Raw genomic sequence first — 13,175 nt, forward strand, 5'->3', positions numbered from 1 at the left:
TAACATTCTATTAACGTCCTGCTAAAGTTCTGCTAACATCCTTCTAGGGTTCTGCTAACATTCTATTAACGTCCTGCTAAAGTTCTGCTAACATCCTTCTAGGGTTCTGCTAACATTCTTTATTTATATAAAATGAAGACCAAAAAAATTTTTGTTTTTTTATTATATGCCTAACAAACAGTATAGTGTTTGAAAAGGAAGAGTCACTGATTTGTGCGATATTTGGACGCTCATACACAGATGATGGTTTTTTTAGACAGTCACTGCCACAAAATAATGTTAATGAAAGAGAAAATGATCATTTAACTCTAAGACTGTTTTGATTCATCCAAATTGAAAGGTTTGCTTTATTTGTTGCATCTGACTCTGTCCTCCTGCTTCCAGACCGCACAGCTTAAAGTCTTTCCTTTCAAACTCTTAAACCTTTTGCAGATCCCTCCTTTAACATTCCAGTTCCAAACTGGCCTCAGTTCTTCAGGCAGACTAAATATTCCAGTTCGAGGCCACAGCTGCTTTTAATCCACCAGTGGTGACGCACAGATATGGTCATGCAGTGCTTTAGTGCTGCCAAATGCGTGATGCTGGACCAGCTCAGGCTGCCCTTTTTGGTAATAACCTTCATGCAGTGTCAGGAAACCTGCAAAAGAAGAAGGTTTTGTGGGGAAAAAAGTGGAACATCCAGGATGTTTTTGAGTCAGGAAAACTGCAGAGAGAAATCTGCAGAAACTGACGCCTCACCCCGTTCCTGTGCTCTCTGCTTCAGGATTTGTGTAACGTGGACGATCCTTGTGACGAATTCACGTCCAGACACAGCCTTGAATGGAAGTTCCTGTTCTTAGATCACAGGTGAGACATTGACATCCTCAGAAATACCAGAGCTCATTTTTATCCAGAACAAATGCAATCAAACTGGTTTCTCTTCCCCTTCTCTATTCCAGAGCGTCGCCGATCATCGGCTATTTACCCTTTGAGGTTCTGGGAACGTCGGGCTACGACTATTATCACGTGGATGACCTGGAGCTGATAGCCCAGTGTCACAAACAATGTAAGCAACCCAGCGCTGCCTCTTTATCACTCATCCTCACCTCTTCAGCTCCTACAGGCTGGCTGATAAAACACGGGTCATCTGAACCTTTTGTGTTCCCTCTACTCCCCAGTGATGCAGTTTGGAAAAGGTAAATCCTGCTACTACCGCTTCCTGACCAAAGGCCAGCAGTGGATCTGGCTGCAGACTCATTACTACATCACATACCACCAGTGGAACTCCAAACCTGAGTTCATCGTCTGCACTCACACCGTCGTCAGGTGACCCTCATGCTCCTGTCGTCTGCTTCCTTGGTCATCGGAGAGAAAACCTGAATGTTTGTGTTTGTGTTGTTCAGTTACGCCGAGGTGCGAGCCGAGCGGAGAAGAGCGTTTGGTCTGGAGGATCTTTCTCCGCCGGAGATCGCCCCATCCTCTGTGAAGGTGAAAGTTAGGAACTCCTCTGCACAGGCCGCACCTTACACCTGTGTTTATCGCTCTGAGCTTTTTTCACATCTTACACCACAAACTGGAGGGAGGTAAACCTGTGGAAGGAGTCTGGTCCTGCAGAACAAAACAAAACGGGCCAGGAGCGAGTTCCGGGCTCCAGTCATCATTCACACCTTCTTTAAGGAACTCTGTGTGACGCCTGCCAAACAGGAAGAGCACGTCAAGTTTAACTGGTGCATACAACCTGCTGTAGTGATCAGCTGGTGGGAGGGGTTAAGGCCATCAGTTGAACCATCCCCAAATTATTCAGCTATTTTCTTTTTGTGGATCGATTTTTGAAGCCAGTTTAGTTTTTTTCTGTCTCCATTCACACGATTAAATGGCTTAGCAATAAAAAATGTTACACAATTCTTAATTTAAACTAAAAAAGGAGCAGCGATGCTGGAGCATTTCATGATCTCAAGGCATAGCTGCTGAACGCACTAATAAATCAGAGAAAGAAGGAGGAGAAGAAGAAAAAAGGCTGATACGTCTAACCTGCTCCTTGAGGGTCAGCCTCCTCTGAAGATGGACAGATAATCAGCCGGACGATATCTATTAGCACGTTCATCCTTCCACCTGATATCTATTGTTAATTGTGTAACATTTGTTATCATTGTGTTATTTTGTTATGTAAAGATCAGAGGTGTCAAAAGTATTGATGTTTATTACTCCAGTAGAAGTATAAATCCTACTGTTTAAAAAACTATTTTGTAGAAGTTAGAGGATCAACTTCAGCTTTTTATTCCAGTAAAAGTGTAAAAGTACCATTTTTTAAAACTTCTTCAAGTATAAAAGTAGAAGTAATGCAGGAAAAAATGTTAAGCACAGAATCTTTACTGCATTACCCTATTCAAGGAAAAACTTTTTTACAATTCTGGATGATAACTTCCTTAGACTTCATTTTCTTAGTTTTATAACTAATGGTAACAGTTTCACATTCAACTTTGCATCATCTTAAAAAACTATTTATTTTGGTATGTGGTGAACAACAAGTTGGGGCAGCACCAACCACAATGAAATTAGTTGTCAGGAAGAAACAAATTATTTTGATGGTTTTTATTTCACCAAATGCTGCGTTGACTAGAAGCTGAGGACAAACAAAAACACAATTTATTACCTTGAAAAGAAAGAACAGAGCGACATGATTGTGGTTGTAAAGATGTGACAAAGATGGAGGAGTATAAACCACTTTAACAGAAAATCAGTTCAGCCTCTGATTGGAGCGTGTTGTTCCCGCCCCTCCCAGGCTCAGGAGCTGTACTTGGACATCTGCTCCACTCTGGACGCCAAGAGGGACAGAAACAGCGGCGCCCGTTCGGTGTCATCCCACAGCTCCAGGAAATCATCCCACACCGCCCTCTCGGACTCTCTGTGTGAGTCATCCTCTTCTCTCTGACCTGTCAAGTCACTCGGACACAGATTCTCTTATTCTGATGTTAGCGCTGCTGAAAATTAGCCTAAAAAACATTTCTGATCAGGTGAGGCTGCTTTTAGGTTTTGGTTGCACTGGATCTCAGGAATGAGCAGAGGCGTCGCTGCTGCATCTTCATGCAGACGGCTCAGCAGCTGGCTCAGTTTCATAGCAGCATCCATTTCTAAAAGCAAACACAGTGTTGGCTTCCACAGCTTCTCCACTTCCTGGTTTAGGATCCTGGGCCTCAGCTGGTTTCCATAATTGGCTCTGGTTGGTCTGTTTGGATCCTGAATCAGGAGCTGTGATCTGAACAGAGAAGATGTGGTTTTCTAATGTGTTCACTTATGGTTTTTTCCCCACACTGCCCCCTAGAGGCGTCCAGAGTATTGGGCAAAGAAGAGAAAAACCCAAAGGAGGATAAAACGTTCTACAAGTTTAATTTCTGTGCAGAACGTAAATGAATCAGGGTTAAGGCTCTAGTTACGGATTAGATTATTTTACGGGTAAGGGTGGGTGTGCAGATGCCCGGCCATCTACACTGCGAGCTGCTGGCTTTAGAATAAAGAGAAACGCTCAGCAGTGGTTTGTCCAGTATATTTATAAAAAATAGTAATCCATCCATTGACCTCCTTAGAGCGTCAGTAGACATGTTTCCATCATCCATGTTTTATGTCGTTTTAGAGGATCGCATTAGAAGAGCTTGATGGAAACATCAAAATTTAATCAACTTAATTATTTTCATAACAAGCAGCTTTTTATGGCTGCATGGAGTAATTTGGATAAAATAAATTTTAATTTAGATATGATAATTCTCTAAGATGAAAGATTTATTTAACAAACAATGAATAGTATAAATCGACTGAGCTGGCGTTTGGGACATTGATTCCTTCCCATTCTTAGCTTTTGTAGCGTTAAGATCAGAGAATGATTATACTTTATTACAATGTTTTTTTTTTTGTGTTTGTTCCTTTAGATTGCAGGTCTAAATCTATGCTTTTCTTTGCAGCAGCGAACTCCTACACAGAGGCCTGCACGCCATCATGGCCACCGGTCGCCGTCGGAACAGAGAAAACGCCAGGCAGACTCCAGCCTAGCGGCTCGAAGGTCAGCTGAGAACAAACATCTTCATCACATAGTCTGCTTCATTTACCCATGGAGATGAAGACAGTCAGCAGCAGCATCCTTGGCCTGCTTCATCCTGAGCGTGTTTCTTTTGTCCCCCTGTAGATTTTGGCTCAGAGACAAAATTCCTTTGAAGTCGTTCCTCAAGAGAGCAGCAAGCACTCCGCCACGGTCAGTGTCTGGGCTTCCTCTCCACTGCTTGTTTTCAGGATCTGCCTGTTATGACTGTTGCTACCAGGCTGGTTTATTCCTCAGGCTGCTGATCTTCACTGCCTGCTGTGATTAAGGAGAAGATCTTTGTTTTGATTCTTTATTCCTCTATGGAGAAAACTGTCCCATTATTGTTCCAAGAACACTTTTTCTCAAAGGAAATACTGAGAAATAAAATTGTAAAACTTCTCAATCAAAAAAAAAAAAGTTTAGCTTAACTTTATGGATTTGTTTCCCCAGTTTTTATTCATATTTATTTTTTGTTCAAATAGATATTTTTTTAATTACCGTAATACATTTTTTTCCTGAATTTATAGTTTAAAATTTTCCTTTTTTAAATAAGACTGTTTCAGTTTTATGAACTTCCTTCTTTTAAAATCATTTCTTGGATCACATTCTCTCCACCTGCTCGCTCTCAACCATTAAAATGCTGTTGCTAAGGTCCAGCAGACCAATAGAAATTCATCTTTTCTCCTCAGTCCAGAAGAAAGCAAGAATGCAATACGTAAAACTCTTAAAAGGAGAAATAAAAGAAAAATAGTTCCCACTGTGGGAACGTCTGGTGATCCTGATGTTCTGATAAATGCTACTGATTTTTTTTTAGGCTGTTTTTTATCACTAGTATTAACAATAAAAATTTAGACAATTACAAATGTTACAGAAAACCAAAATAAACCTTTATTAACTAATTAGATTAAACATTAACAATGTGGAGCAGGTAGAGGGAGCGACATGATGCTAAGTCAGGGCTGCTGGATGAGCTGATTGGTGAGGTGAGGCACGTATCGACCAATGCTGATATAAGAAACACAATATATCAGCCCCAAAATATCAGTCGTTCCACGTTCCATCAGTCTAATTTCATTAAATAAAGATGTTCAACTCTGCTGAAATCAAATCACCAGAAGAAACAGCAGAAATTACTCAAAGTCTTATAGGAACCTAATATGGAGAAGAAAAAAATGCTAACATGACCCTGAAATATCATCGGGCTGATGTGTCGGTCTATCTCTACCCACCGCTACAGTAACTACTGGTTACCGTATTTTCTTCTGACCTCCAGATAACATAGCGATGCTTCATTAAAGTCAAAGGTCACTTTGACTTTGCTCTGTCTTGTCTCTGCTGGATGTTTGCATCTTGGGTTCATTAGGTATGCAGGTGAAGATCCAGGTCATAGTCTTTCCAAAAAAGTGAAAAACAATCCACTGGACTTTGTCTTTCAAGTTTGAAGACGTTTTGCTTCCCACTCCTTACAAGGAGTGCAGATAGAGCAGTGTAAATGGCATGGGCAGGTTATATATGTCAGACTCTATAACCTTCCCATGCCATTTACACTGCTCTATTTGCACTCCTTGTAAGATGCTATTTTACTTTTTATATTTTATGTCCATGTTTTTATCTTAAGTGTATATATTAGTCTATTTTATTGCATGCCTTATACCCACAGTGTTTTAGATATTTTAATCATTTTATTTACCTATTCCATATTATATGTTTCATGTTGCACGATTGTACCATAAAAAAATCCTAGTTTGTGAACTCCTTCACTAACAATGGCAATAAACCTGATTCTGATTCAGGAAGCTCTCTAAATTCAAAGTCTCTGCATTAGCATTGAGTTCCACCTTTATAGAGTAGCCCAGCAAAGCCTTGTTATGGCTTAGAAAACATGCAAATCAAACTGGACGAACAGATTGTTTGAACCACCTGCATGTCGATGAAGATTGAGATGATAGCAGGAAGGAATCAACTTCATCAGGTTCATTACAGATTCCAAGCTGACTGCCATAAAGTGCACCCTACCTCTTTCCCCACCGCTTTCCTCACAGTATAACGGTTTTCTCCCCCTTCAGCAGCAGCAGCAGCAGTCTGTGTATCAGCTTCAGCAGCCTCAGCTCGGCGTGATGACCCAGCTGAAGGAGCAGCTGGAGGAGAGGACGCGCATCCTGCAGGCCGACATAAAGACGCAGCAGCAGGAGCTGTATGACATCAAGGAGAAGCTCCACCTCGCTAATCTGCAGGTAGGAAAAGAAACCTTAAACCCGGTCTGTTTGTTTCTGGAGAACCCAAACTGGAAAAAGACTTGACAGAGAACACCAACAGTGATAGATCTGTGTTTGATAGATGCTGATTGGAGTAAAATCAGCCTGTTTCTAAATCCTCAGCAGTAATGAGCTTGTCTCCCTCTAGAGGCCAGTTTTGCTACTGCAGCCCAGACCACCATGCTGTTGTTTTACATTGAACTTTTAAGCATTTCGATTGACATATACCGGTAGTCTTAATCTAAATCCCGTGTGTCAAACTGAGGGCCTGCAGGCCAAACCCAGCCCCTTACAGCAACGTGTGCATCCCTCAAGAGCCAACAAAGGCAACTAGGCAACAAAGACATACCCTGCCATAAAGTAGACAGATGTGTTCTTTTCAAAGTAGCAAGAACTGCTCAATATCTGGAGGTATAAAAACACTATTTAGATAAATTCATCCATATTTAATCACTTTTCATGTTGGAACCTGATATGGAGAAAAGAAGCTGCTAATATGACTCAAATTTATCAGCCTTCCGATGCGCCGGGCTTCCTCTACCATCATCATCAGTAATCATTCGGGATTTAGGGCTCATTTAAAAAGCCCTCCTCAGTTTCACTCACATTATGACCATTTTTCTGTCAGAAAAATATGAAATATAATGTCAATAATGAAAATAATCACTTCTGCTGTTAACGCAAAATAATCCCTATTTTTTATTTTTGTTTTAACATTAAATTATTTAATTATTTGTCTCTCTTTATTCTGCTTATGAACTGAAACTGTATTAAGAATAATTACAGAAATGGGCCTGAATGGTTTTGTTTGTATAAAATTTGTAAATTTAACTTTAATTTAGTTTTTTTTTTTTTTAGAAGGACTTATTTTTGATAAATGAGGACAGAGAGAAACCAGCTGTTCCTGATGTTTGTGTTTTAGATGCTGTTACAGCAGCCGATTCACAGTGACTTCAGCCAGGCCCAGCAGCAGCAGCAGCAGCAGCAGCAGCAGAGCCCGGGAAGGCCGACGCAGCAGAACCAGAACCAGAACCAGTCTGGTGTCATCAGGCAGCCATCAGGCCAACAGAAAGCGTCAACCTGCGGGGCTCACAGCTCACCTACGCTCCCTCTGAGAGAAAACGCCTCTTCGTCCTCACAGGTTTAGTAAAACCCGCCGGAAAGATGATGATGATGTCGTTTTACTATAATAGAGAATATTCCCATTCTTCATTAGCAGCTAATTACGTCTCATTACAAACTCACCAATCAGACACGCCCTGCCCCATTATGGCTCTAATTAGCATTCCTATTTATATAAAAAAAAAAGTTACAGAAGAACTTTTTTCTCTCTCAACTTTCTGGATATTTTCTAGCAATAAATTTCATCCAAGTTATTTTTGTCTCTGATGTGATGACGATTTCAGATATTGAAGGGGAACACCATTTTTTTTTTAATTGGGCCCTTGATTTTACGTTATTACATCATGTTCTACTCACCCATATGAGCTTTGTGTCATTTAGAGCTGTTCCAAAGATATTTGGTTTTGTAATCCGAGTAACGTCGTCCTATGGGCAACAAGTTGAAGGCACAAACTAAATTGTTCATAATTTATCATTATGGTACGCCAGCATTCATTAAATGTAGGCGAATCACTGTCCCCCAGACATCCGCGGTTATATTTTTTATTTTTATATATTTTTTAAAAACAAAGAGGAGTGTGTATGACGTCATCCACGACGCCGGCTACCATTCATTCTTCCTGTCTGCTGAACTGCTGCTAGTTTTACTCACATGCCTGGAAGGTGTCTAGTGCTACTACCACAGATGATCTCACTCTGCAAAAGGAATTGAACGATTCAGATTAGCTAGCCGAACGTATAGAAGGGGTAGAGCGTAGCCGCCTGTGGCCCGGGCTGCCTGTTACAACTCCAGTCCGGCACGCGGATGACGTCATACACACTCCAGTGTATCGGTGCTTTAGAAACAGTGTATTGGCAAGTAGATTTGCACTGCTGATCTGTGGTGCTTACATGGATGGGAAGAAGGACCATTTGAGGACCATTTAAATGATGATCTTGGTTTTTTTGCACCAAACGACTGATTAGGAGACGCTTTTCGCCATTTGTCCAGCTTACCGCTACCGGGTCTGTGCCTCAGGTTCAGCAGCGGATTGCCCGCAGCAGACCAACCCAGACGGTGAGTCTACCGATGCAGACCAACACCAGCCTGACGACGCCCTTCTACAGCAACCCCATGATGTTCTCCCAGACAAACACCAGGCCTCAGCAGGACCCGAACCAAAGACAGACGGATCAGCTCAGCCATGACGGACAGTTACGGTCAGACGCCTGAAAGATGTTCTCTTTTTCCTTGCCGGGTTCTGGTGTCGGTTCTAAAGCGGTTTCTCTCCTGCAGGATGCTGCTCAAGCAGCCCATGCAGACTGTGGTTCCTACAAGCAGCAGCGCCTCCCAGCCTTCCCAGTGCAACATGGGAATCTCCCAAACTCTGTGAGCAGCCAGACCGCAGCTCCTGCTTGGTGTCTGTTGGTTCTGCAGCTGAGCTCCTCTCTGCTCTCCTTACAGGTACAGCTTGGACCAGCCCATCACCTCCTTCACCATGCAGCAGGTCAACTGTAACGCCGTGCTCGTCCCCTCCCCCGTCTTCACCTCACCCATCATGATCCCACACAACAGCTTCATCACGCATCAGGCCCAGTCGGCCTACCACAGCCAGCCGCAGGCCTCCCAGCACTCTGTGCAGCAGCTGCAGGCCCAGCAGTTCTTTCAGGTGAGAAACCCCACAGCTCCTACATGTGATCGATGGCGGCGGCGCAGCAGCGACATAAGAGCCTCCACGTCTGCATGCTAAAATGAAGCATCGGATGTAGCAGACGGTACATGTGAGCACTTATTCTAATTAGCTGCAGAGTTTATTTTGAAAAACCAACCCACCACCTTCTGTCTTACAATGGAGCTGGTTAGCATATGAAGCTAACTGGTAGCTACAGGTCGCTGCTCTGCTGTGAAGGAAAACTGGAGGGGACAGTCCAGTGATGAAAACTTTGTAACTTTATCGTTTTATATGGAGACTTTTTAGACCCTATAGTAACTTAAAAAAGCAACCAGAGAGAAATCCAGCGACTTTTCACTTTTGTTTTTTGTAAGTTTAGCTGTTCCAGATGAAAGCAGACATCATTCTACCGCTAAGCTTGGTTTATACTCACCACGTCAGACAGGGCGCGAAGGTGCGCGCCCCAAAAAGTGACGCAATCACGCCGTCCCCGCACACAAGCGCGGACCACGCCAGCCTCGTTCCAAATTGGAGGTTATAAAGTGGTTTGCCTTTACTGACATCAAATGGTGCAGAAGGTCAATGTGGAACAGTTTGGAAAATATAGAGTTCCTGTTTATTCAGTGACTAAAATCAGCGAAAACAGGGGAGAGTTTATCATCCAGGATGGTGGTAAAAACAAGGATTTAGTTTCCATCACATAGGATATAAAGTCTGAAACAACTATCCATAGTATACAATGCATTCAGCTTTAATTAGTGAAACAACGCAGTTTTTTTAAATATCTGTTATTTTAAAATAACAAAGAGGTACATATGGGCTTCACTGGGAGGTTTCCTGGTTTCCCTATCATCACGTCTCTCTGTGTGCAGCAGGTAAACCTACCGTTTTATTTATTTCAGTGTATTTCTGTGTAGCACACCTATCATTCTTCAATCATCATCAGTTCTTAAATGAAGAAAACTGTGTTCGGACATTTTCACTCTGTGTTTTTGGCGAGTACTGCACCTACATCCATGTCAACTATAAAAGGGTCAGCGTTTCTATGGTCTCACGCACAGACCGGCGCGATTACCCAAATGCGCGAGTATATTTCGGCCATTACTGTCTGACAGGGAGCTCAGAGCTCCTCCTGCCGTCAGAGCAGAGAGCAGACCTGCCCCATTTCCCCTCAGCATATAAAAAACATGAGCAAAGCTACTCAATCTGCCCTGGATTACAAAGCAGGATATAAATATCATGGAAGCAGTTTTTAATCTGGTCTCCTTTTTTCTTTAAAACTATTTGACTAAAAGAGTGACCTGATTCCCACACGATGTGGATCACTTGTCTTGTCAGACTTAATGTCTGTTTGGAAAATCAAAATTACAATACTGATACTCAGAGACATTTAAAGTGTGATGTCAGGATGCAGGACAGATTCAGGCTTCGTCAGCTGGAGCAGATCTGCTCTGTTTAGGAGAGAAGAGCTGAGAGCTGTGGACGGACCGGTCCGTTCACATTCCAGCCCCTACCTGTGGTCATGAGACACAAGAGCAAAGATCACAGATAGAAGCCAGTAGGGTGGCTGAGCTCCGGCTGGGAGGGTGGAGGAGGAGCCTAGACGTTCTCTGCTGCTCCACATGGAGGCAAGACTGCAGGAACAGGCCCCGCCATTTTTAGTTTTCCTGCAAAACTTCCACTGTTTTACTAGACTTCATTGGAGCTACAGACTATCAAGCAAACAAAGAACAGCGTCAGGGGTCATTTATGTTAACATTTTTGAAATTAAAGTAATCAAAACTTTACCTTAAGTTTTCAAATTTGAGAATTCAATGAAAAGGTTCTGATGGAGATGGACAGCAGGTCTGTTTTAGTCGGACTACGCAGCAATTCAGCAACAATTTCATGGGTCTAACAGGAAGAGAGATGTTTTTACAAAGTAAAACACATCTGCTGCAGCACGCCATCTTTACTGATGGCTTTATGAGATTTTAAAATTCCTTTAGAATCATATTTCATTAAGCGCAGTCTTAAAATGCACATATCATCACCATAATAGTTAAAACTCATAACATTTCCTGTTATAACGTATTAAATGTTTGAATTTATGCAGAAAATAAACATTGAAAAATACACTCGTGCAAAACAATAACACAGCTTTAGCCTCTTCAGAGGGGCTGTCAACACCGTGGATCTGTGTTTAACTTAATGTTGAGCAAATGCTCAACAAAATAAAAGCACTCAAACCGGAAGTTATTGACAACATGAAAGAAAAATGAGCACAAAATCAATGAGATAAAATACATTCTATTTCGTTGTAATAAAATAGAAACATACATCCAATTTGAGGGAAAATGCAAAATAAAATCTGTTAATCGTATTGGAGTCATACAGGAGGCAGGGAAATGAGCAATCCATAAAACGCTTTAAAAAACAGAAAAGTTTACCAATGCTAGGAGTTCAGGGGGACAGAAAACGGATATAATAGTGATCCTGTTATAAAAATCATATAAACTGTCGCACCGCCTGTATTGCTGCGTACATCCCATCATTTATTTATTTTTTTTATACCTGCATTGGTTTAACAGCAGGCTGGTCATGAAGTCGGGCTTTGCCTTGTAGCTTTTCCAGCTGATTGGTTTCTTTACTTTTTCTATCCATCCCATCCAGTCAAATGTGGGACATTAGCTGCATCGTTTAAATGCGTAAAATATCCATGATCGAATCTAAATCTCGGTTGATTGGAAGTTCAAAATCTCTGTTTCCATGGAAACTAAATATAATGATACGATCTTTTGTGTGTATCCATGTTCCAAGCGTTTGATCAGATGGAATAATTTGATGCACAGATCTATCTAGTTTTTTTGAAACACCTCAGTAGTAGAAGAAGCCCCCTGTGTTGTAAACAAGGACGTGCGGGTCCTTTCCTCCTCAGCTTTAGCTCCTCTCTGTGTCTGACCCTCACATTTTACTTTCTTCGGTTCTTCACTCGTCTTCATGTAGATTTTGCCATGATGGACATTGGACACATCTTTGTATCCATCCTTTTGTTTTTGATTGTCATTTTAGCAAAGGGCTCAGCGGCAACCTATGCTAATTCTCCTTAGCTACAGCGGTACCCGATGCTAATGCTCCTTAGCTACAGCAATAATTTATGCTAATGCTCCTTAGCTGCAGCAGTAACTTATGCTAGTGCTCTGTAGCTTCAGCGGTAACTTATGCTAACACTCTAGCTATAATGGTAACTTATGCTAACTCTTCTTAGTTGCAGCGGTAACTTATGCTAACACTCCTTAGCTATAGTGATAACATATGCTAACACTCCTTAGCTACAGCTGTAACTTATGCTAACGCTCCTTAGCTGCAGTGGTAACTTATGCTAACGCTCCTTAACTAAAGTGGCAACTTATGCTAATGCTTCTTAGCTGCAGCGGTAACTTATGCTAACACTCCTCAGCTGCAGCGGCAACTTATGCTAATGCTCCTTAGTTGCAGCGGTAACTTATGCTAACACTCTTTAGCTATAATGGTAACTTATGCTAACACTTCTTAGTTGCAGCGGTAACTTATGCTAACACTCCTTAGCTATAGTGATAACATATGCTAACACTCCTTAGCTGCAGCGGTAACTTATGCTAATGCTCCTTAGCTGCAGCGGTAACTTATGCTAACGCTCCTTAGCTAAAGTGGTAACTTATGCTAATGCTTCTTAGCTGCAGCGCTAACGTATGCTAACACTCGTCAGCTTCAGCGGCAACTTATGCTAATGCTCCTTAGTTGCAGCGGTAACTTATGCTAACACTCTTTAGCTATAATGGTAACTTATGCTAACACTCCTTAGCTATAGTGGTAAATTATGCTAACACTCCTTAGCTGCAGCGGCAACTTATGCAAACACTCTTTAGCTATAATGGTAACTTATGCTAACACTCCTTAGCTATAGTGGTAACTTATGCTAACACTCCTTAGCTATAGTGGTAACTTATGCTAACACTCCTTAGCTGCAGCGGTAACTTATGCTAATGCTCCCTATCTACAGCGGTAACTTATGCTAACGCTCCCTATCTACAGCGGTAACTTATGCTAATGCTCCTTAGCTGCAGCAGTAGCAGG

At 41.9% G+C, this 13,175-nt stretch overlaps 1 protein-coding gene across 2 annotated transcripts in view; it reads left to right on the top strand.

Moving 5' to 3' along the window:
• Positions 1-13,175, top strand: part of LOC107087869 (neuronal PAS domain-containing protein 2-like) — a 40,578-nt gene that overhangs the window by 25,362 nt on the left and 2,041 nt on the right. The window contains exons 10-21 of one of the 2 annotated variants that reach the window (XM_015379683.1): positions 764-846; positions 939-1,045; positions 1,158-1,305; positions 1,383-1,467; positions 2,762-2,888; positions 3,936-4,033; positions 4,157-4,222; positions 6,121-6,285; positions 7,229-7,447; positions 8,447-8,628; positions 8,705-8,797; positions 8,873-9,077. In XM_015379683.1, the coding sequence (XP_015235169.1) occupies positions 764-846; positions 939-1,045; positions 1,158-1,305; positions 1,383-1,467; positions 2,762-2,888; positions 3,936-4,033; positions 4,157-4,222; positions 6,121-6,285; positions 7,229-7,447; positions 8,447-8,628; positions 8,705-8,797; positions 8,873-9,077 (1,578 nt within the window). Of the gene's footprint in view, positions 1-763; positions 847-938; positions 1,046-1,157; positions 1,306-1,382; positions 1,468-2,761; positions 2,889-3,935; positions 4,034-4,156; positions 4,223-6,117; positions 6,286-7,228; positions 7,448-8,446; positions 8,629-8,704; positions 8,798-8,872; positions 9,078-13,175 lie in introns of both variants that reach the window. The other variant, XM_015379682.1, reaches the window with a different exon arrangement.

The sequence above is a fragment of the Cyprinodon variegatus genome, unplaced genomic scaffold (genome assembly GCF_000732505.1).
Source record: "Cyprinodon variegatus isolate N-32 unplaced genomic scaffold, C_variegatus-1.0 Scaffold198, whole genome shotgun sequence".
Taxonomy (NCBI): domain Eukaryota; kingdom Metazoa; phylum Chordata; class Actinopteri; order Cyprinodontiformes; family Cyprinodontidae; genus Cyprinodon; species Cyprinodon variegatus.